A 22,601-nucleotide genomic window follows, 5' to 3' on the forward strand; every position below is an offset into this window, starting at 1 on the left:
ATTCCACATCTGTCTTTGTAGTTTGCTGTTAGACAGAGGGTGCTCCTACACGGCCTCAGATAAGGAAGGACACCAAAGCCTGTGCTGGACCTCTCTGGAGTCTGTGGATACAAATTTTTTTCTTGCTGCTTTTGCTCTGTATCCTCCGTCAAAAATCTTAGCCACGAATGTAATCTGCTCTTGAGTCTTATAAATCCTTCTAGCAAATCACTGAAGGAAACAATGGTGAATAATGTAGCCATTTCTAATATTGTTTTTCACATTTTTGAGACCCACCCTCTCATATACACATACAAACAGCCATGGTTACCGCTTGGTCTTAGTGAGATGGGAACTTAGAGGTTTTGGGGAAAATAATTTGATTTCTGAGGCTCAGAAAAGCCATTCTTCTGTATGATTGTGTGTCAGGGGTTTGTATCCGTCAGGATAAACTAGGTAATGCTGTAGTAACAAACAGCACCACACATTTCAGTGGCTTAAAACAACAATGGTTTGTTTCTCACTCTACTACATGCCCATTGAGGGTTGACTGGGAGCTCTGCTCTGTATTGCCCTCCCTCTAGGACCTGGGCTGATAGAGCAGTCACCATCCGGAACACTGTGCATTGCAGTAGCAAAGGGAAAAGAGAGCTCTGAAAGGTCTCACGCCAGCATTAAATGCTCTGCTCCAGAAGTTGCACACATCACTTTCATTCAAACTCATTGGTTAGACCTAGGCAAATAGTCCTACCAAATTTCAAGGGAACCAGAAATGTAATCCTACCTACAGTGTTCCTGGAAAACAAAGGGGAATCAAAATATTTCATTTACAATCCTAATGACTAGCACAGGTCTCCATTAGTTGGGGAGGGCCTACTTGGCTGGGTGTAAAGTATCAGCCTTTTTCTGCATCGCTGACCTTCAGGAAACATCATACTCCCATCAGGAAGACAGGCACAAAATGACAAATTCTCAACTGGTGGGCAGGCAGATGTGGTAGTAAGCTAGAAGGGCACACATCAAAATCACTTTGGGGCATGTGAAGTTTGAAAAACCCACCACAGCCCTTGAGAATCACACCTCTAGAATATGTCTTATCAATTAGTCCTACTGGTCCAAAAAAAGAGGAGGGAGAGGAAGAGATGAAGATAAAGGCAAAGAAGAGGAAGAGGAAGAGGAGGAGAAAGAGAAAAGGCTCTTTCAATGCTTAGAGACCCCAATAGTCTGCCCAGGTATTCCAAATCCCACAAACTTCTTACTTGAAAATGTACAATCATTCTTTCATTTGTTCGATAAATACCATATGCCAGCCTTGTGCTAGGGGCAGAGATCGTAGAATTAAAAGAAGTGATCCCTTTCTAATATACACACACGTAAAGGGCTTAGAATCCTGGAGGGGGGTGCAGGACAGAGAGGCAAACCATTTTATAATTGCTCAAATGAGTGAATGAGCAAAGTTCAGGGGAGGATTGCGGGGCCAACACTGGGCTGGTTTTCCAAAAGCCACTCACAGCCCCCTCTCCCTTAACACCCTTTACAATAGAGGCTGAAGAGCTAAAATTCCTGATTCCCCAGCCCTCCTTGCAGCTAATGATGGCCATGTGACCCGGTGTCCGCTAGCAGCAGGAAAGCAGCAGTTGCTAGGTAGGGCTTGTGGGTGGGGGAGATTTTTAAAGGGACAGACAGCCAGTCTAATCACTTCAGTCTAATCTAATTAGATTTAGGGGCTAGAGCAATCACTTTGTCTTTAACGTGGGAGCTAACCAGGGGGCTGGAGGAGAAAGTCTGGAGGCAGAAGAATCGGTTATTGCAGTGGTTTAGATCAGGGGTAATGAAACGACGTGTCGATATCCATGAACATTTACTGAGCAGCTCCTATATGCCAGGCACTGTGACTTTCCAGGGCTACCAAGACAATAAGACACAGGTCAGGACAAGGGCTCCTCTGGCCATGCCAACCACAACCCCAGGGCAGGAAGCAGGGGTGCTCGTGGAACCTCAAGTATGGGACGTTCTGCCAGCTGCCCCAAGTCCAGGAAACAGCAAGAGGGTGGGGTGCAGCCCAGGGGAATTAAGGCCAGCCCCATTCTGCAGCAATTCAAAGGGGCAGCCGGACCTTCGCAGTGAAGGGAACGCGACTGAAGAAGCGGAAGGTCCTTTTATGTACATATCTCACCCAAACGAGCCCTGCTGTTCCCCCACATCTGGTCTAGTTATTTTAAATCACTGCATGTGGCAAATAAGAGAAGGAAACGGCACGGTCATAGGAGAAGCCTAGACTCAAAAACAGCCCAGCCTGATGAAAATGGTCTGGAATCCGAGAGTGTGACGGTTGCACAACTTTGTGAATATACTAAAAACCATGACTGTACACTTTAAAAGGGTAATTTTATAGTATGTGAATTATCTCTCAATAAAACTAATTCATTTATTTTTTAAATAAGAGAAAAAATAACCCCGCTACTTAGCCCTAAGTGAACTTAGCTTGTTAATGAACCGGTCAGGGCCTCAGTTTCCTCTTCTGCAAAATGAGAATAGTAGTACTCACTATCTAGTAAGAACAGAACAGTCCTGAATATCAAATGGGATCATGTAGGTTAAGCACTTAACATACTGCCTTACAGGTAGTAGGTACTAAATATATTCTAGTTCCTTTCCTCCTCAGTGCCAATAAAAATTTTAAAACAATCATTTTCTCAGCAGCTGCAAGAAGTAACACAAGCTCTAGGCAACCTCCCTTCAGACCGTCTCATCTCAGGCAGACGAGAGCGAGGATCAGATGGGAAGACAGGAACACGGCCTGAAGCGGATGATCACTGCAGAGGACTGCAGACTCACTCTGCAGCTACGGGGCGCAGAATAACAGGAGGGATGCACGTGGTGCAAACACAGCTAGACGGCCAGAGCCGTGCTCAAGTCAGCAGGGCACAGAGACTTCTGCTTAGAATTCTAGTTTGCTATACAAACAGTGTCCAGTTTCCAAAATAGCCAAACCCACCCCAACACTTGGACAAGTCCATGTAGCTACAGTGCAGCCCTGAGGTTCAGAGATGACCCATGTCCCACTCTCCTTGCTCTGGTGCCTCAAAACCAGAATGAACCAAAAACAAACCTGACACAACCAGGATTGTCTAGCACAGTACCAAGTCAGGGGATTTACTTTTTTCCTTGACTTTCTCATTCGTGACGATTCCAAAATCAACCAGGTACATATCCAGCACCTGCTCTGTGCCCAGCCCTGTGAAAGATATTGTCCTAAGGGAGAAAAAGCATAAGCCATGATCCCTGATCTCAGGGAGCCAGCTAACCTCTTAGTTTGAGAGCAACACTTCACAGTAAACATATAAAAGGCATCGTGCCTTGCACAGAGCAGTGGTTCAGTCGTTATTTGTTCACTGGGTCAATGAATTAATAGAAGGCACAATAATAAGACAATTGTGCAAGTGTGGAGCTCACTCTAAGAACCACAAGATGGGCTGGAGTAGTTGGAAAAGCCTTGTGCCAGAGGCTGCTAGTTGCCTACTCAATATCAATTCTTCCATTTTTCCTTGTAACAGAGCCTCTATTTTATTTGAGGTGGCCCTGTGCCCAGATAAAATACTACATTTCCCAGCCTCCCTTGTAGCTAGAGGTGGCTAATGAGATCTAACCAGAAATTGTCAAGAGAGGCTTCCAAGGAAAATGCCTTAAAAGGCAGACCAACAGCTGCCACTCATTCTTATGTCCTTCCTCCCTTTCTTCTAATTCTTACCTGAAACATTAATGTGATGGCTGGATTTCTAGCAGCTATTTTGGACCATGAGGCAATCTTGAGACAGAAAAGCAGAAAGACAAAATAAGCTTGAATTCCTGATGATTATGGAGTCACCATACTCTCCCTGGATTGCTTTCCTTTAGAATTCTTTTACATGAGAGATAAATAAACCTCTATCTTGCTTACACCGCTTTTTTGGGTTTTGTCACAGGCAGTAAACCCATATCTTAACCAATCCAAGGTTCCATGGAAAAGCCAGGCCTTAAAGGAAGACCTGGCTTTGAGATTGAGGAGGGGGAGGTGGGAGAGCATCTCAAATGCCAGAAAGAGCACAAGGAAAGACACTGGCGGGAATGGGCACTGGTGAAAGCAAGAGGGTAGAGAGTGGGAAATAAGGAGGAGCCAGATGATGGTTTTGCACATGACAGGAGAGACAGGGCTTGACTGCGGAAGGATCACAAAGGACCAGGAAAGCCTGTCTCCCTCTGAAGGAACAAAACACCTCTGGACCTGGAGGCGGGCAAGAAAGGAGAGAAAGAGGCAGACGAAGAGACCTGGGGAACTCCATCACATGAAGAGACATGAGTTTGAGCTGTGGCCTGGTTCAGCCAACTTGAGAATCCCTGGACTTGGAACAGCAACAACACCATCTAAGCTTTATTAACACTCATTTGCCCTGCCGTGTGCTATGCCCCTCACACACATCATCTCATCCAGGCTTCACAAGTCTACAGAGACCTCTCATCATCAGCCCCGTCGGGCAGACAAGGAACCTGGGGCACAGGGAGAGTCAGTAACAGGTTCAACAGAAGCCTCACGACCCTGCAAGCTGGGTCACATCAACCCCATTTTTCACATGTGGAAAGTACTGTGCCATTACTTCAAAGCCAGAAAAATGGATCAAGATCCTGACTTTAAAACGTAAAGATCCAGAGTCTAATGTAGAGCCAATTGCTTTGTGAATAGTCTCTTAACAAGAAAAACAGACTAGAGGAATAGAAAAGTTTTCATGCTTGGTTGCATTTACTACTTGTAGAGGAGGAAGGAATTTTTAAACAAACCTACCCACACCCTCGGGCCAGCTGACAAAGTATTCATGAAGTGTAGATGTGCTAAGATGGTGGGGGGAGGAAGGAGGGAGGCGAGCATTGAAGCCTCACACAAACAGTGACGCAAGGTCAACTCCAGTGACAAATGAATCACAGCCAACCACCAGCTCATGTGTCTCAAATAGTTTCTTAATATCTCTCCACAACAAGGAATGGAAAAAAGTGACTCCATCACAGCTAAGGCTGAAAATTCAATACTTTGAATTAAGTTATTCAAACACATCCACTGAACACAAGGAATTCTTCCTGAAGCAAAAATCTCATTAGTCACTAACAGGAAAGGGCAAAAACCCGTCGGGATACAAATGAACTAGGTAACATGAGTACCTGGTAGGAAATGCATTTCCCATGTCTCCATCTGCAGCCTGGCAGAATCCGATGGCAGGGGCTCCCAAGTAGAGAAACCTGGAATTCTACAGCCAGCCCGGGACAGCATTACATGTTGCAATTTAAAGAGTGTCAGCTTCGTAAGACTAATGTGAGTTCAAATGCTGACTCCAGAACCAGCTGTTTGACTCTGGGCACATTTCTTTAACTCTCCTAGCCTCAGCATCCTCACCTATAAAATGGGACTAATAATTTCCACCCGCCGAGACAGCTGAGGCTAAACGAGACGGTCTGCTGCTCGTGTGACTACGACTTTAATAGCACTTACATCTTTAGTGTTGTCTGCTTCATATTCCAGGAAAGTACAGGCTGTAGGATATAATGGAAAGAGCCTAGATCTGGCTCCTAGGCCTTGTCTTGAGGGTCATGAGCATTTGACTTTGAGGTTACTTTTAGGGTTCCGGGGTCCTCACCTGTGTGGAGAAGGGCAAGACTAGCCCAACTCCTCTTCGAGGCTCTCTTGAATGTTGCTGAGATTCTAAATAATAGTCCTTAGCCATTCATTTCAGGATTTAATAAGTTACCTGCTGGAAAGTTGTTTCTTTATCTAAAAATCTATGGTTTCTACCCTAGGAGCCAAATAGCCAGTGAGAACCTTAAAGGTGGGTCATTGACTTTTGCAGTCTTGGCCCTTAACACAGACCTGGCATTAAGTAAGATCTCGATAAATCCTTGTTGAGTGGAACGGATGAATGAATGAATGAATTTCAAGGGCTAGCAAAAATAGAGACAGCTCATCCTCCATTGAGCAAAGTTTAAGGCAAGGAGAAAATGCTACGGATTTAAAATATTAATGCTATTTACTTTGTCATCTGAACTAAAACCAGAATATCAGATGAATAGTTGCTGCCAGTCAAAAGGATGCCTGACTGCAAAAGCCACCTTTGGGCTTTGCTGGAAGAATGCACCTCGGTCCACGAGTAGTGCACGTGTGGTAGAGAGGATGCCGCAGGCTGCAGAAGGGATGCATGAACCCCGAAAAGGACACGTTACCCACCTCTATGGCAGGGGTGGCACAAAGCATATCAACGTGAAAGGGAAAATACATGGTCTCTGCACGTGGGCAGAGTGTCTGCCCAAGAGTGCCCAGCTGAGGAGGGGAGATCGAAAATCCAGCAGGTGGTCTGCTCGCCTGTGAGGCCATGTCCACCCAGGAGCTCCAGTGGCGGGAGCAGCCCTAATGGTTGACCCAGCCGTGGACTGAGGTCTGCTGGAGACTTTAGTGATAAAGAAAATAGTAATAATGCACACACACATGTACACATACACATGGATGCACTTAATGGTCACTGGGTGGCAGGTGCTTTGCTAAACTTTTAAAATATTTTATTGTATTTAATCTTAATAACTACCCTGAGAGGTAGGTGCTATTATTTGAGGCAGCACAGCTTGGTGTTTGAAAGTATGGACTCAGGAGTCAGACTGCCTGCGTTCAAATCCTCATAAGCTGGGTGACCTTAGGCAGGGTTGTTTAAGCCCCCTGGGCCTCAAGATCTTCATCTGTAAAATGGAAATAATCATCGTGCCTGTCTCACGCAGCTGTTGTGCGGCATCAGTGAGTCACTGTGTGTAAAATGCTAAGAACAGGAGCTGACACACAGTGAGCCCTCCGTCAAGTGTTAGCTATCCTCGTTATTTCCATCTAACAGAGACCAAGGCGCCGAGGGGTCAGCGGCTTGCCCACACCCCGTCTACACCTGGTGAGAGGCAGAGCCAGGGCACACACACAGGATGTCTTCACAGCACACAGGACCCAACACGGCTTCTTCTAGCTCTGCCAGCCCCACCCCCACCCCATTCACACCACCACCCTCATCCTCCACTTCTAACCACACCTACACCGCCTAGCCGTTCTTGGTACCAAGGCTAAAAGGTGCTAAAAGGAAGATACTAAAAGAACTGGCATTCCAACTTATGTAAACTCTAGTTTGGCTACCATGTGTAGAAAAAAGCCCAGATGTGTCTTGGTATGAGGATCTGTCCCTCATCTAAGAGAAACCAGCCCTTTTCCAAGGAGGGGGGCACCTCTGCCTCCGGGCCTTTTTAAGAGGCCTCTGTGCTCTCTCTCCTTGAAACCCTGAGACAAACAAAGGCAAAGCCTGGATTGCCCAATGAAACCTGACCTTTGGCTAAGGATCCGTGAATAGAGAATGCACGTGATTGCTAGTGGAGAGGGAGAAACAACATGAGGGCCAGTCCAGCAAGAGAGCATCAAGAGCCAAGATTACCACTCCACCCTGCGTCCTGCCCTGCTGCCTGGAAGGTTTGAGAAAGAGGCAGAGCCTTGCTAGAAAAAAACGCATGCATCATAGAAAACCAAACCATCTGTGATCCCAGAATGATCTGGGAGGGGAAGCTTTGAAGTGTCAACTCAAAGAAGATGACCTGTAGTCACAGTTAGTTCACACCAGGGGTGCTTGCTACGTGCCAGGGCCTGTTCAAAGTCCCTTTAGAAATAATATCCCATTTATTCCTCATATCAGTGATATGAAGTGAGCAGTTTATTAGCCTCATCTTAAAGATGAGGAAACTGAGACACGGAAAATTCAAATAACTTCTCCTAAGGTCACACAAGCAGCCTAGCTTCAGAGCCCATGGTCTTTATCAGCGTCTTAAACCTTTTCATCCAACCCACAGCAAGAAATACATTCTACATCAGGACCCAGCATACACTCACACATATAATTTTTCACATAATTAAAATGAGGTTTTAAAAAAGAATAACTCATCATTACCACGTGCAGTGCACTCCGATGTTTTCTATTCTATTCCATCCCATTTTAAAAAAGTGTATCATTCGGGGCTGGCCCCGTGGCATAGTGGTTAAGTTCAGCTCACTCCGCTTCAGTGGCCTGGGGTTTGCAAGTTCAGATCCAGGGCACGGAGCTACATTACTCATCAGCCATGCTGTGGCGGCGTCCCATATACGAAATAGAGGAAGACTGGCACAGATGTTAGCTCAGGGCTAATCTTCCTCAGGCCAAAAAAGAGGAAGATTGGCAACAAATGTTAGCTCAGGGCAAATCTTCCTAACCAAAAAAAAAAGGTATATCATTCAACAAATATGTGTAGAACACCTAACACGTGTTAGACACTTTTCTAAGCTTTGGGGCTACATCAGTGAATGCAAGAGACAAAAATCCTTGACCTCTGGAAGTCTGCATTTTACTGGAGAGAGTGAATAAGACCCACATACAAAATCTTAGCAACTGAGGTGGTAATTTGGTGAGTGCTGTGGAGACAAATAAAACAGGAAGGCCAAGGTGGCCAAGGAAGGCCTCACGATGCTGTCAGTCCCCACTACACTGATTTCAGTGGGCTGTCACCCACAGTGTGAAAACTCTGCCCTCAGTCCCTCCACTCTAGTGCCTCCCTGTGTGTTTGAAGGCTCCTTCTCCTACATTGTGAGCACATGCACACATGCATGTGACTATGTGCACAGGTGTAGACATGTATAGGCCTGAGTGGACTTGTGTGCATGCACGCATGCACGTGCATGTCCACCCCCATTCACTTCCTCACGGGGGAGGTATTGGAGACAGGAGGCAGGGCCCCCAAATGCAGCTGTCCAGAGGTTCCCTACACAAGCTTGCCCTGCACAGGAGTCCTGGAATGGAACCTGAAATACAGTCCAGGCACCCCTAGCCAAAGCCATAAGTGCCAGACACGTGCCCTGGCTGGAGTCTTCAATCCAGAGGAAGGAGAATCTTGTTACCATTGGTTCACCCAGAGAGGGCAACTTTTGTAATTGGTTAGGCCAGAAGGAACACTAGTTCCCAATCTGCATAAAGGTGCTGTATGTGCCGGAGTGCCCTTAAGGAGAGAGGAGACAGCACACGGAAATAAACATCACTCCCTGGGGAAAATTCAAGTCATTGGGGCACACCTGGCAGGGTGATTGATGTGGGTCTGGGGGGAGATGGGATTGGAGCCAGCTCTGAAGCAGCTCTGGGCCACTTGGGTAGCCTCCATTGAGGGCATTTGGAACTTGGCACTAGGGTGAAATCTTCAGACTCTTTCCTTTAAGTTAAAGGGGCACATAAAAATGTTACTAGCCTGGGCGGCAAAAGCATTACCTATGGGAAAAGCAGCCAATCTCTGCTAATGAATAAGCGTAATTGATCACAAGAGATGACTGGATGGACCTTCCAAATGTGCTTTTAGCAAAGTGGACAGTTTTTCATTCAAATGCAAACTCACCCAGATAAGATCTAATAATGGACATTTTGGAGCAATCCCAGCATCAGTGATTTCTTTTTTTTATCTCCTTCACTGAGCAGGAAGGCATCTTAAGTTCCTGGTCACAGCTTGACTCAACCGGACACCAATTTATGTTTTCCTTATGGCTGAGGAGACCCTGACAGTCCCTGGGAGCAAGGAGGCAGTCAGAGGCCACCCCACACTCCTATCTGTCCTTTCCTCCTTGGCCTCATTCCCACTCCCTGACTCTATGAGGAGCTAGGTGGCTGGGAGACATTCAGTTCAATGCAATCATCCATTTATTCAAGAAAAATGTATTGGGCACTTACTACGTGCAAGACACTGTGCTGACCACCACAAGGGGATTCAAAGATGGCTAAGACCAGGTCCTGTCCTCAGGAGAGAGCACAGATGCGAGGGGAAACAACGAAAAACATGAGGCCCCAGTTGAGGGCTCAGCTCACTCCAACAAGCACTTAATCTTTCTGAGCTTCAGTTTCTTCCCTTATCAGATGAAGGCACTGCAGGAGACATGATCTCTGGGCACCAGGCCAGCTTGAAAACTCTATTCCCCTTCCCAGGCAGGCTCCTAGGCTCCTAGGAAGCTAAGGATCATGTGCAGCCTTCTAGGAAGGGGACAGTCATCAAAGGGAGGGGGTGGTGAGGAGGCTGCTTCAGTTTGACCCCAACAGAAGATACAGGCTGGAAAAGATGAGAGAGAGGTTCAGAAAATTGAGTGCAAGATTTAGACTTTCACCTCAGGAAATCTGGGGGGAAACGGGGAGCCACTGGAGTTTATGCAGAGAAGGATACCATCAGTGTGGCAAAGGAATCTGACCGACCTGTGGAGGATGAGTTGGAGGGGAGTAGAGCAGTGATGTTGCAATAGTCAGAGCAGAAAGGCTGAGGCCTGAAGAGAAGAAAGCTTCCTCCCGTGGTCTGGCCCAGCGCACCATTCCATCACCCCCTGCCATCGCTATAGCGCTTATTTTCATAAACTCGCCCAAACTGAAATCACTTTGCATGATCTTTTTTTAAGTTCCACAAGTGGCTTCAAGGTAAACAAGTAAATCTTATCTCCCTTCTTCCCAGGAGCCGGAGGTTAAACAGGACCAACATGGCATGCCAGGGAGGGGCGTAGGAAGCGGCCATCAGCCAGCGGGATGCACGAGGCAGGGATCTAGAAAGGGGCGCGCCTACCTGCAGAGGAGCCGTCCTCGTGGTCCGAGCTGTTGCGGCTGCAGTCACTGCCCCTCTCGGGCGAGCTGTGGCTGGGCGAGTCCCGCCCCGGCACCCGCAGGAACCTCTTGCGCCGCCACGGGGGGAGGTGCTCGCGAGCCCCGCGCCGGGGATGCTCCTCCGCCGCCAGGGGCGAGCCCCGCCCGTCCTTGGCCTCCGCCTCCAGCTGCTCCACGTCGTGGCTCCGGCGCTGCTGCCGCCAGCCCCCGGGGATCAGGTGCATCCAGCGATGGGGGCTGCACGCCCGCACCGGCTTTTCGGCCTCGTCGCGGGTCCCGAGCCGGTAGGGGGCCACGAGCAAGGGGCTGAGGAAGAATTTCTCGTTCAATTCCACCATCTCGAAGTCGTGGTCACTGCTGTCGCCCCCATCGTCCGCGCCGGAGGCGTCCGGCTCGCCCTCCTCCGAGCCCCGCCCCGCGCGGGTCCTGGAGGACAGCTCCTCGCCGGGGGCGCTGGGAACTGCGCCACCTTGGCCGGGGGGCGCGCAGTCCTCCCGGGGACTGAAGAGGAGGCGAGGCTGCAGCAGCTGCTGGTGGATGGCGGCGGTCAAGCTGCGCACCGCGCCCCCTGTCCCCGCCGCCCGGGGCCGGGTGGGAAAGTCTAGGCACACGTAGGAGAGAGTCTCGGCTTTCGCGGCCACCTCGGCGTTAGGGGGCGCGGGGCCCAGGGGGTCTCCGCCGCCGCCGCCCGCTGCGCCCTCCTCCTCGCGCGCTGGCGGCGCCCGCTCCGGTCCGGCAGGCGCTGGCTCCTCTGCCGAATCTCCCCCGCTGGCGCCGTCCCTGCCCTCCAGGGACCCGCAGGCGAGGTCCCGCTTCTCCCCGGCCAGGGCCGCCTGCAGGTAGGAGACTTTGAACTTCTCCTCGGCCAGCACCTGTTGCAGCCGCTTCAGGTTGAGTTTGCAGCGCTCCAGCTCCCGCTCCATGTCCAGCACCGAGTCTAGCCGCATGATGGGGGCCTCCTCCCCGGGGAACTCGGCCTGCCAGTGGCGCTCAAAGTCCTCGGGGTCCCACATGCCGGGCGCCCCTCCGGGCCTCCGGGGCCCAGCTCCTCCGGCGCAGCAGGCTGGGGTCGCGCCCGCCTCTGTCCGGGAAGCCCGCGCTGGCGCAGTCGCCTGCCTTCCACTTCAGCCCCAGGAGAGAATCAGAGAAAAAATAAAAGTTTTTCCCCTTCCGCCCTCGTGCCTTTTTTTTTTCTTCTTCTGGGTTTCGCCTCCCTGACGTAAGCGGCTACCCGCGGCGGAGGCGGGCGCCTGGGGGCCCCGGGCCCGCCCCGGGCAGCACGCGCCGAGCCGGCGGTCTGCAGCCCCGCCGCCAAGCCGGGCGCCCCGCGGGCTCGGGCGTCGGGAGAGCCGGGCGGGGGTGGAGCCTCGGGGCGCCCGGCCAGGGCCGGCTGGCGCGCTCCGGAGCGGTGCCGACGGCCGGGAGGCTGGGAGAGGGCCGCAGCGGGGCGGGCCCGCGGCGCTGCCCACCCCAGAGGCGCCGGCGACACTTGGAGCTGGACGCGGTAGGCCCGGCTCGCACCTCCCTGGCCAGTCCGGCTGCGCCGCTCCCGCCGCCGCGCGCTGTCGGCGCCCGCTCCCTGCACCCGAGCGCGGGGCCGCGCGGCCGGGGGAGGCGGGAACCCGGTGAGGGAGCGCGCGGGGGCGCCCTGGGCCCCCAGCCAACCTGCAGCCGCCCGGCTTTCCGCAGCCTCGCCTGCCCAGCGTCAGGGCGGCGCCTCGGACCAAGAAGGAACAGGTGGGCAAAGGCGATGTGGCGCGGCGACGAGGGCAGGTGGTGAAGGGAGCCGTCTGCTGACCGGCGGGGCTGTCCTTCGCCTAGATTATTGAGCGCCTTGAACTAACTTGATCCAAATCACAGAGCTGTTTAATCCAAAATCAAGGCTAAAACTTTGGTGTTTTGAGTCCCTTTATTCTCTCTACTGCTCACTAGAGCTTTCCCGGGGGGAGAAGTAGGCAAGGGTCACAGCTCCAAGTGGCTCTGCTAGAGGCCCTGGGGCTTCAACGCTGAGGGTACTCCCGTGTGACTGAGTCAGACCATGACTGCAAGGGCCTTGGACACCCTTGGGTGTCTGAGAGGACCCTCCTCTCCGCCTCCTCTTTGCGGCCTCCGCAGTTCCTCTAGGCGGGAAAAGAAAGCAGAAGCTGGGGACAGGCGTCTGCGCTGGCACTTGCGGTGGGGTGGATGGGGGGCTCCCACTTCGCCCTCCCCTCCACACCTGGCTGCACCACACTTTTCCAGGGTCTTGGGTGAAGTCCCACTGTCTGTCCAGAGAGGTCCTGACAAACTGTCTCCTGCTTGCCTCAAGAGGGGACATTATCAGTGATTCACATTTCCTTCATTTTAAGGATGAGGAAATTGATACTCTAAGAGACTAAGTGACTTGGAGCAGGAAAGTCTTCCTGTCCACTATGCCCTTGGGGGACTGGAGCTAAACTCAGCGACCCCTTCTCTCCAACCACCTACCATATGCCTCTCACCTGAAACATCTGAACAGGCCATCCTCCCACTTTTCAGTCCCTTTCAATCCATCCCTCAAGGCTGGATATTGGGAAGATACCAGGATGATATTTCTTAACCACAAATGAGATAGTGCCATGCTTTTGCTCAAAACCCTTCAGTGGCTCCTCATCACCTACAGGATGGAGTCCAGACTCCTCTGCATGACAAGGAGGTCCTCCCACATTGGGTCTCTGCCCACCTCTCTGCCATTCTCTTGTGCAACTCCATGCTGTCCCAGAAGACATCTCGCTCCTTCCAGGTACTTTTTCCTCTTCCCTGGAACTCCTGTCGCTACACACGGGCGTGTGTAGCACGCCCCTGCTGCCTGGGAGACTCCAACCCTCCTTTAAGACTCAGCTAAAGAATCTCCACCTCTGAGAAGCCGTTCCGGGCCCCTCCCCTCTTCTTTGTGTCACCACTCCATCTTGTACATGTCTTAATCTTTGCTCTTGTTCTACCTTATTATAATTATTAGTGACATCTGTTTCTCCTACTTTCAGAACCCTTCAAGGGCAGGGATTGTGTCTTTTCCATTTTTGTATTCCCACTGCTTCTGATGCCAGCCCTGATATCAGTTCCCCTACATTAAACCCAGCATATGTGGGGTTAAAACCCAAAGCACTCACCCTCTTCTCTAGGTTGCATTCGTACGTAAATATAGGTTTTTTTAAACCTTTGTATCCCTGAACTCCACAAGCAAATAGAAGTTATAAATTGTTAAAAGCCCAGGTGGCCTCACACTGGGCTCACACTGAAGTTTTGGCTAATTACTGGTTCTTGAGGTTTGTTACAGGGAAACTAACATCCAGAGAATATCAAGAAACTGAAGCTTCCTGGACCCCAACTCCTTGGCTTCCTGGTGCCAGAATCCACCATCCACCACGGAGGCAGACAAGCAAGGACACCCACCTGCGGACTCCCATATCTCCCCATCCTCCTCCCTGTAAGCAGCCTCACAAGGCCAAACACAGGCTGGTGGGAATGCGCCAACCAGCAAGGCCACAGGCTCCCCCTCCCTCCAAGCAGCCACATTCCTCACAACATTTAAAACCCCTTGCCTCCCATCTTTTGGGGAGACGGGATGAATTTGAGAGCTCTCTTCTCCCGGCTGACGTCACCCAAAATAAAAATCCTTTCCTGGCCATAAGCCTGGTGTTCCAGTTTTTATTTGACCCCTCTTGTATGCCCGGTAACACTTTTTGCAGCTTGTGATAGAGAGATAATTGATGATTGTTGAATGAAAGACATCTGTCCATGAATGAATGAATGAATGAATGAATGAACAGACAGATGAAGGAATCCCCACCTTGCAGTCCCTGCTCAGCTTTTCCAGTTGTGAATCACTCCAGGGCGGGGAACAGATGTGCCTCCCACAGAGGCTTTTCAACTCAGGAATTTCCTTCCTTGACAAAGTCTGTGTTTACTCATTTTCTCAATATTCCTTTTTTCTTTTTTTTTAAAATTTGGTATGCCACTGGCGTGACTCATCACAGTGTTTGTCTTTGTGCCCGACTGCTGTGTTGGAACATAGGGGAATAGATATGTTTTAAAATACATTAATGGGGGCGGCCCTGTGGCTTAGCGGTTAAGTGCGCGCACTCCACTGCTGGCGGCCCGGGTCCGGATCCCGGGCGCACACCGAAGCACTGTTTCTCCGGCCATGCTGAGGCCGCGTCCCACATACAGCAACTAGAAGGATGTACAACTATCTACTGGGGCTTTGGGGGAAAACAATAAATAAATAAAAAATTTTTTTAAAAATGATTAAAATACATTAATGGAGTACTCCCCAGTTTGTATGATTTCTCAATCCTTCACCTAGTTCCCCAAGCTGCTTTCTCTCCCACCTTAGCTTCATATTTTGACCCTACCTCCCCAGAGGCCACCACAACCTCCTTTGTCCACTGGGAAGGACTGAGGAGCTCCCAGTGCCTAAAACCAGCCAGTGCAGGGTATTCCATCAAGCAGAGTCCACAAGCATCTTGGCCTCTGTTAAGGTTTCAGAATGGGAGAGAAATGCAGCAGAGCAGGGATGGATGACCCCAGTCAACAGCATATTGATTGGAAGATGTTTCAATATGTATATTTAAATGCACAAAGGAAAAAAAAAACCTATAGGTTACTATAAGTATCAATTTCTGAATTTGTAAATTCCCTGGGAGGATAGTTTCAGCTCTGTGCTTTAATTAAACCAGCGGTATGATTCCCTTTTTGTCCAAGGAAATTGTTACCAAAACCACTAATTTTTTCCACGAGGACCAATATAGCTGGAAATGCCAGCATACATCTTCTGTAAACGGATCCCAGGAGCAGCCTTCATTGTCTCCAGCTGGTGGATAGTTCAGCTTTATTACTTGGCTTTGGGTCATCACGGGGGCAGGGGTAGAGGGGCCAACATTTATTGAGTCCACATTTCTAGCGGCCATACATCTTTGATCTCATCTAATTCCTCACAACAACCCTGTAAAGAAGGTATTATTGTTGCTACTCCAGAGAGAGAGAGAGAAATGAAAGATCAAAGAGGTTAGAGGTCACACAGCTAATCTGCTGGATTCTAAAGCCCAGCTTTGCAAGGGCATGGCCCAGGTGCATCTGGCCTTAGCATTCATTCATTCAATAAATATTTGTTGAGCACCTGCTAGATGCCAGGGCCTGGTAAATAAAGTTTAAACTTTGTAACCTGGCATGTAAGACGCTTCACAATGGATCCTCTGACCCAAGCCTACTTGTCGAACCCCATTTCCTGAATTTCTTCTGCTTGCTGCACCCATTCAGCACCTTAATCTGAGTGACCCTCTGAGCAGATGCCTTTTGTGTCCCATGCCACCTCCCTCTGGTCCATCTCAGATTTCTGCTGCAGCTGCAGTGGACAGCTCCCATGGGCTGCCGGGCTCTCACCTCAAGCACCCCCTTACTACTCTCCACTTTTCTGTCCTAGGGTTTTTCTCAAAGTCACAAAGCTCTAAAGGGCATCCCAGATGGAAGCTTCCATGGGGAAGTTAACACTCCCAGGGGCATCCCATGACCTGTGGAAATGGGAGCTGCTTAGTAAGTGCCCCAGGCTCCGGTCTTTGGAGGGCATTTCTGAGGCATGTGCTCTGCATGGTTGCTCAGTGGTCTCCAGCAGGAATGAACCCCAGTTGTTCACAGTGAGAGCCAATCCATAATGAGCTCTCTATTGGCTTTCCCTTCTTGTCTGTCTCCCTCTCCCTCACTCCTGTTCCTGGGATAATCTCCAGACTAAAACACTTGGTCCTTGTCTCAGTCCCTGCTTCCCCCTCTGGTCCCCCAACTAAGACACCCTCCAGTCTCCCCATGCCATCGCTGATACAGCCACGCAAGGCACTTCACCATCCCCAGGTGACTCCTTAGTCTCTCATGTCTTCCTTCATTGTGCTGCTTCCCCCTCTACCTGGTGAGATCTTTTTTCGTCTGTCAAAGCCCAGCTCACCCGTGACCTTCTTTCTGAAGGCTTCCCTTCCCCAGGTCCAGTTATGCGTGCTTGTCTACAGAGTGATTCACCTTGGTTCCAGCCCTGGTCACACCTCCCTGTAATTAATTCCACATCTCCTTGAGGAAATCCTGGCTCTGGCCAGCTGGCACCTCTTATTCCTTCAACTGCCACAGCCCCTAACACGGTGCCAGAGTCAGTACCTCGTAAGTGTCTGCTGAATGAATGAATGAATGAATGAATGATTAGCACTCCACCTGGACTCTTTAGACCTCTACCTCATGCCATCTTAAAGCAGGACCACTCTTACCCCAAAGAAGAGTGGGAAGACACTTCTGAAGGTCATGCTGCCAGCAGCTCTGCTTTTTTAAAAATTTCTTTAGATTAACAAGGCATTATATGGAAATATAAAATTTGGCTATCGGTCATTCACACCTCAGTGTGAACTGTCTTCTCTCTTACTTTCTTCGCTTTCTTTGGGGTATCTGAGGTTAATAGGAAAGGGTTGGGAGTTTGGGCTAGAGAGGAGAAAGGAAGCAGAGTGCAGCCAGGAGGAGGGTAACCTGGGGAGGAGTGGGCTGGGGTGGAACCTGCATCTTTGAGTGTGAAGGTGTGAACTCAGAAAAATGGCCCCTCCATTTGATGACCTTCTCCACCAGGCTTGCTTCCCCTAATGCAGGAGTTCTCTTCACTGCAGAATAGAATAACCTGGGAGAGCTCTTAAGACTAGCCAGTCTTGGACTTCCTCCAATGCAAATTCATTCAGACTCTTGGGAATGGAATCCCCCTTAAATATTTTATTTATTCATTTTTTAGCTTTATTGAGGTATAACACAATAAATTTATTTAAGTATGCAATTTGATGAACTTGAGTAATTGCAAACAGTCATGTAATCTCCACAATAAACAAGATATAGAACAGCTGCATCACCCTAAAAAGTTCCCTCTCGCCCTTTAGCAGTCACTCTGTTTTCCTGACTCAGTCACAAGCAACCGTATTTTTCTATAATTTCTGTCATAGTTTTGCCTTTTCTAGAATTTTATATGAATGACTGTAGTCTTTGGTGTTTGAGTGCTGAAACTTAGCATAATATTTTTGGGCTTCGTCTACATTACGTGTATTTATATTCCTTTCCTTCCCCCCTTTCCCCCCACGGTCCAGAATGGGCATTTTGGTGTACTTTATCACATTCAACCCTCATCATAGTGCTGTGAGAGGACTATTATCACCATCTTGCAGAAATCAATTATGGTTTGATGAGATTAAGAGAGTTGGTAAAGGTTTCATAATTCCTTTCTTTTTACTGCTGAGTAGTATTCCATACTATGAATACACCTCTATTTGTTTATCCATTCTCCAGTTGATGGACATTTGAGTTGTCTTTGTGTGGACATAAGTTTTCATTTCTCTCAAAAAAAATACATAGGAATGGGATTGTTGGGTTGTACAACTATATATTTAACTTTATAAGATACTGCTACACAGTGTTTTCCAAAGCGGCCATACCATTCTCCATTACCACCAGCAATGTATGAGAGTTCTGTTGCTCTATGCCCTCGTTAACACTTAATGTTGTCAGTCTTTTCATTTTAGCCATTTAATCCACTTAATTTTGTGAGTGTTGTAAGAAAAGGATCCAATTTCATTCTTCCGCATGTGATAATCCAGTTTTCCCAACACCGTTTATTGAAGAGACTATCCTTTCCCCATTGAGTACTCTTGGTTCCCTTGTCAAATATTAGTTGACCATATATGCAAGGATTTATTTCTGGGCTCTCAATTCTGTTTCATTGGTCTATGTGTCTATTTTTATGCCAGTACCATACTGTTTTGATTACTATAGCTTTGTAATGTAGTTTGAAATCAGGAAGTGTGATGCCTCCAGCTTTGTTCTTCTTTCTCAAGACTGCTTTGGCTAATTGGGGTTAGTTGTGTTTCTATACACTAACAATGAAATATATGATTCTTTAACTCCATGGGATCAGTTATGTGACATTCACTTTTGAAGGGAACTTCTGGCCAGATAGTGTCTGCAGCTGAAGTATTTTGTTCTCTTCCCCCAGCTTTATAACTAGAACGGCCATATGGAAGAGATGCACAGGGCAAAGTAAGGGGGAAGGGCACAAAGCTTCCATGCCCTCTCTGAGCGTGCCACTCTCCCCAAATCTCCACATGTGCACCAACCTGGAAGCTCCCCAACTTCATTTTTTTGTAGGTGGATATCCAGTAGGTCCAACACCATTTGTTAAAAAGACTATTCTTTCCCCATTGAATGATATTGGCATCCTTGTTGAAAATCTTAAAAAATTGAAAATCAATTGACCATAAAATGTAGGTTTATTTCTGGACTCTCAATTCTATTCCATTTGTCTATACCATTTATTTTTCCTCTATCACCACACTGTTTTGATTACTGTAACTTTTCTTTTCCAGATCTGAATAATTTTTATTTTTATTAATTCCTAAACAATATTTGCGAAATAAACACTAATGATTCCACAGTAAGATTGAGCACCAATGAGAAGAGGTGCTATGTTAACACAAGTAACATGAACCAGACTATTGGAAATAGACTTGGAGGGCTGTGGATTCCCCCAGGAGATTCTTGGTTACTGTAAATTTGTAGTAAATTTTGTAACTGGAAAGTGTGAGTCCTCCAACTTTTTTCTCCTTTTTCAAGATTGTTTTGTCTTTCCTGAGTCTTTTGCATTTCCATATGAATTTTAGGATCAATGTGTGAATTTCTGCAAAAGACAAACAGGATTTTGGCAAGGATTGCATTGAATCTGTAGATCAATTTGGGGAGTGTTGCTACCTGACCAATATTAAGTCTTCTAATCAGTGACAATGGGATGTCTTTCCATTTATTTAGGTCTTCACTTATTTCTTTCCATGATGTTTTATTTGTGTCTTTATAGTTTTCAATGTACAAGTCTTGCACTTCATTGGTTAAATTTATTCTTAAGTATTTTATCTATTTTTTTAATTTGCGGCAAAAAACATATCATATAAAATTTACCCTCTTAACCATTTTTAAGTGTACAGTTCAGTAGTGTTAACTATCTTCACATTGTTGTGTAACAGATCTCTAGAACTTTTTCATCTTGCAAAACTGAAACTCTATACCCACAGAACAACAAGTCTCCATCTCCCCTTCCCCCAGGCCCTGGCAACCACCATTCTACTTTCTGTTTCCATGGTTTTTACTACTCTAGATGTCTCATATGAGCAGAATCATATAGTATTTGTCCTTTTGTGACCAGCTTATTTCATTCAGCATAATGTCCTCAAGGTTCACCCATGTTGTAGGATGTAATAGGATTTCCTATTTTCTTAAGGCTGAATAATATTCCCTTGTATGTATATACCACATTTTCTTTATTCATTCTTCTGTCAGTGGACATTTGAGCTGCCTCCACCTCTTGGCTATTGTCAATAATGCTGCAATAAACATGGATGTACAAATATCTCTTTTAGATCCTACTTTCAATTCTTTTGGCTATATATCCAGAAGTGGGATTGCTGGATTATATGATACTTCTATTTTTAGTTTTTTGAGGAAATTCCATACTGCTTTCCATAGTGGCTGCACCATTTTACATTCCCACCAGCAGTGCACAAAGGTTCCAATTTCCACACCCTCACCAACACTTGTTATTTTCTGGTTTTTTAATAGTGACCATCCTAATGAGTGTGAGGTGATATCTTAATGTGGTTTTGATTTGCATTTCTCTAATGATTAGTGATGAGAATCTTTTCATATGCTTCTTGGCCATTTGTATATGTACTTTGGAGAAATATCTCGTCACGTCCTATGTTCATTTTTTAATCAGGTTACTTGTTTTTTGTTGTTGAGTTATAGGTGTTCTTTATATATTCTGGACATTAAGCCCTTATCGGATATATGATTTGCAATTATTTTCTCCCATTCTATAGGTTACCTTTTCATTCTGTTGATTATTTCCTTTGATACGTAGAAGTTTTTAAGTTTGATGTAGTCCCATTTGTCTATTTTTGTTTTTGTTGCCTGTGGTTTTGGTGTCATGTCCAAGAAATCATTGCCAAATCCAATGTCATGAAGCTTTCCCCTTATGTTTTCTTCTAGGAGTTTTGTAGTTTTATGTCTTACATTTAGGTCTTTAATCCATTTTTAGTTAATTTTTGTATATGGTGTCAGGTAAGGGTCCAACTTCATTCCTTTGCATATGGATATTCAGTTTTCCCAGCACCATTTGTTGACAAAACTGTCCTTTCCCCCATTACGTGGTCTTGGAACTCTTGTTGAAGATCATTTGGCAATATATACAAGGGTGTATTTCTGGCTCTCTATTCTGTTCCATTGGTTTATGTGTCTGCCTTTATGCCAGTACCATACTGTTTTTATTACCGCAGCTTTGTAATAGCTTTTGAAATCAAGAAGTGTGAGGCCTCCAGCTTTGTTCTTTTTCAAAACAGTTTTGGCACTTTCAGTTCCCTTGAGATTCCATATGAGTTTTATTTTATTTTATTTTTTTTGTGAGGAAGATCAGCCCTGAGCTAACATCTGTGCTAATCCTCCTCCTTTTGTTGAGGAAGACCGGCTCTGAGCTAACATCTATTGCCAATCCTCCTTTTCTTCCCCCAAAGCCCCAGTAGATAGCTGTATGTCATAGTTGCACATCTTTCTAGTTGCTGTATGTGGGACGCGGCCTCAGCATGGCCAGAGAAGTGGTGCGTCGGTGTGCGCCTGGGATCTGAACCTGGGCCACCAGTAGCGGAGCACGCGCACTTAACTGCTAAGCCATGGGCCCAGCCCCCCATATGAATTTTAGAATAGCTTTTTTCTATTTCTGCAAAAATGCTGTTGGTATTTTGATAGGGATTGCATTGAATCTGTAGATCATTTTGTGTAGTAGGGACATTTTAACAATATTAAGTCTTTCAATCCATGAACGTGGGATGTCTTTCCATTTATTTGTGTCTTCTTTAATTACTTTCAGCAATGCTTTGTAGTTTATAATTTTCAGTGTGTAGATCTTTTGCCTCCTTGGTTAAATTTATTCCTAAGTATCTTATTCTTTATGATGCTATTATAAATGGGATTGTTTTCTTAATTTCATTTCATTGCTAGTATACAAAAGCACAACTGAGTTTGTATATTGTATTTAAAAATGTTGTTTTTAAAAAATGTGAACAAAGTTCACATTGCAAGTAGCATTTGTTGTTCTGTCTCTTTATTCTCCTTTAACCAAGAGTAGTCTCCCTTTCTTCCCTCTCTCCTCCCTTCCTCCTTCCCTCTCTTTCTTTCTTTTTTTCTTCCTTCCTTCCTCTCCTTCTCTCTCTCTCTCTCTTTTTTTCTTTCTTCCATGGCGTGGCCGTTTTTGAAGATTCCAGGCCAGTCATCTTATAGAATGTCCTGCATAACCTGGGTTTGCCTTATTGTTTCCTCAAAATTAGATTCAGGTTACACATTTTTTGCAGGTGATGGTGTGTGCTTCCCATTGCATCACAGCAGGAGGCACATGTGACATTTTCTCATTACACTTGTTAAGTTTGATCACTTGATTAAGGTAGTGTCCACTAGTTGCAAGCTAGGTACCTTTTCTCTTTTGCAATTAAGAAGTACTGTGCAGGGTAATTTTTGAATCCATGTATGTATTGTATTCTCTGACAACCTTCATCCAATGGCTTTAGCCTAGACTAATGATTCTTGCTGGAATCACTTATTATATTGGGTTTCTTGATGCTCAAGTTATTCCAAAATTTGGCCAATGGAAGTTAAAAAAGGTCCTATTTTTAAGTGAAGCAAATTTCTCTCTTTCATCATCTTCCAAATCATCAATTGGATAATCTAATTTTTTAGAATGTCTGCCAATGGGGGCTGGCCTGGTGGCATAGTGGTTAAGTTCACATGCTCTGCTTTGGCGGCCTGGGGTTCATGGGTTCAGATCCCAGGTGCGGACCTACACACTGCTTATCAAGCCATGCTGTGGTAGGAGTC

At 47.0% G+C, this 22,601-nt stretch overlaps 1 protein-coding gene across 1 annotated transcript in view; it reads right to left on the minus strand.

Annotated features, from left to right (window-relative positions):
- ABR (ABR activator of RhoGEF and GTPase) overlaps positions 1-11,751 on the minus strand; it is a 180,536-nt gene extending 168,785 nt beyond the window's left edge. Inside the window, exon 1 of the mRNA XM_058560160.1 lies at positions 10,630-11,751. Coding sequence (XP_058416143.1) covers positions 10,630-11,680 — 1,051 coding nt within the window. The 5' untranslated portion in view covers positions 11,681-11,751. The remainder of the gene's footprint in view (positions 1-10,629) is intronic.
- Positions 11,752-22,601: the final 10,850 nt, after the last annotated feature.

The sequence above is a fragment of the Diceros bicornis genome, chromosome 18, assembly GCF_020826845.1.
Source record: "Diceros bicornis minor isolate mBicDic1 chromosome 18, mDicBic1.mat.cur, whole genome shotgun sequence".
Classification (NCBI taxonomy): domain Eukaryota; kingdom Metazoa; phylum Chordata; class Mammalia; order Perissodactyla; family Rhinocerotidae; genus Diceros; species Diceros bicornis.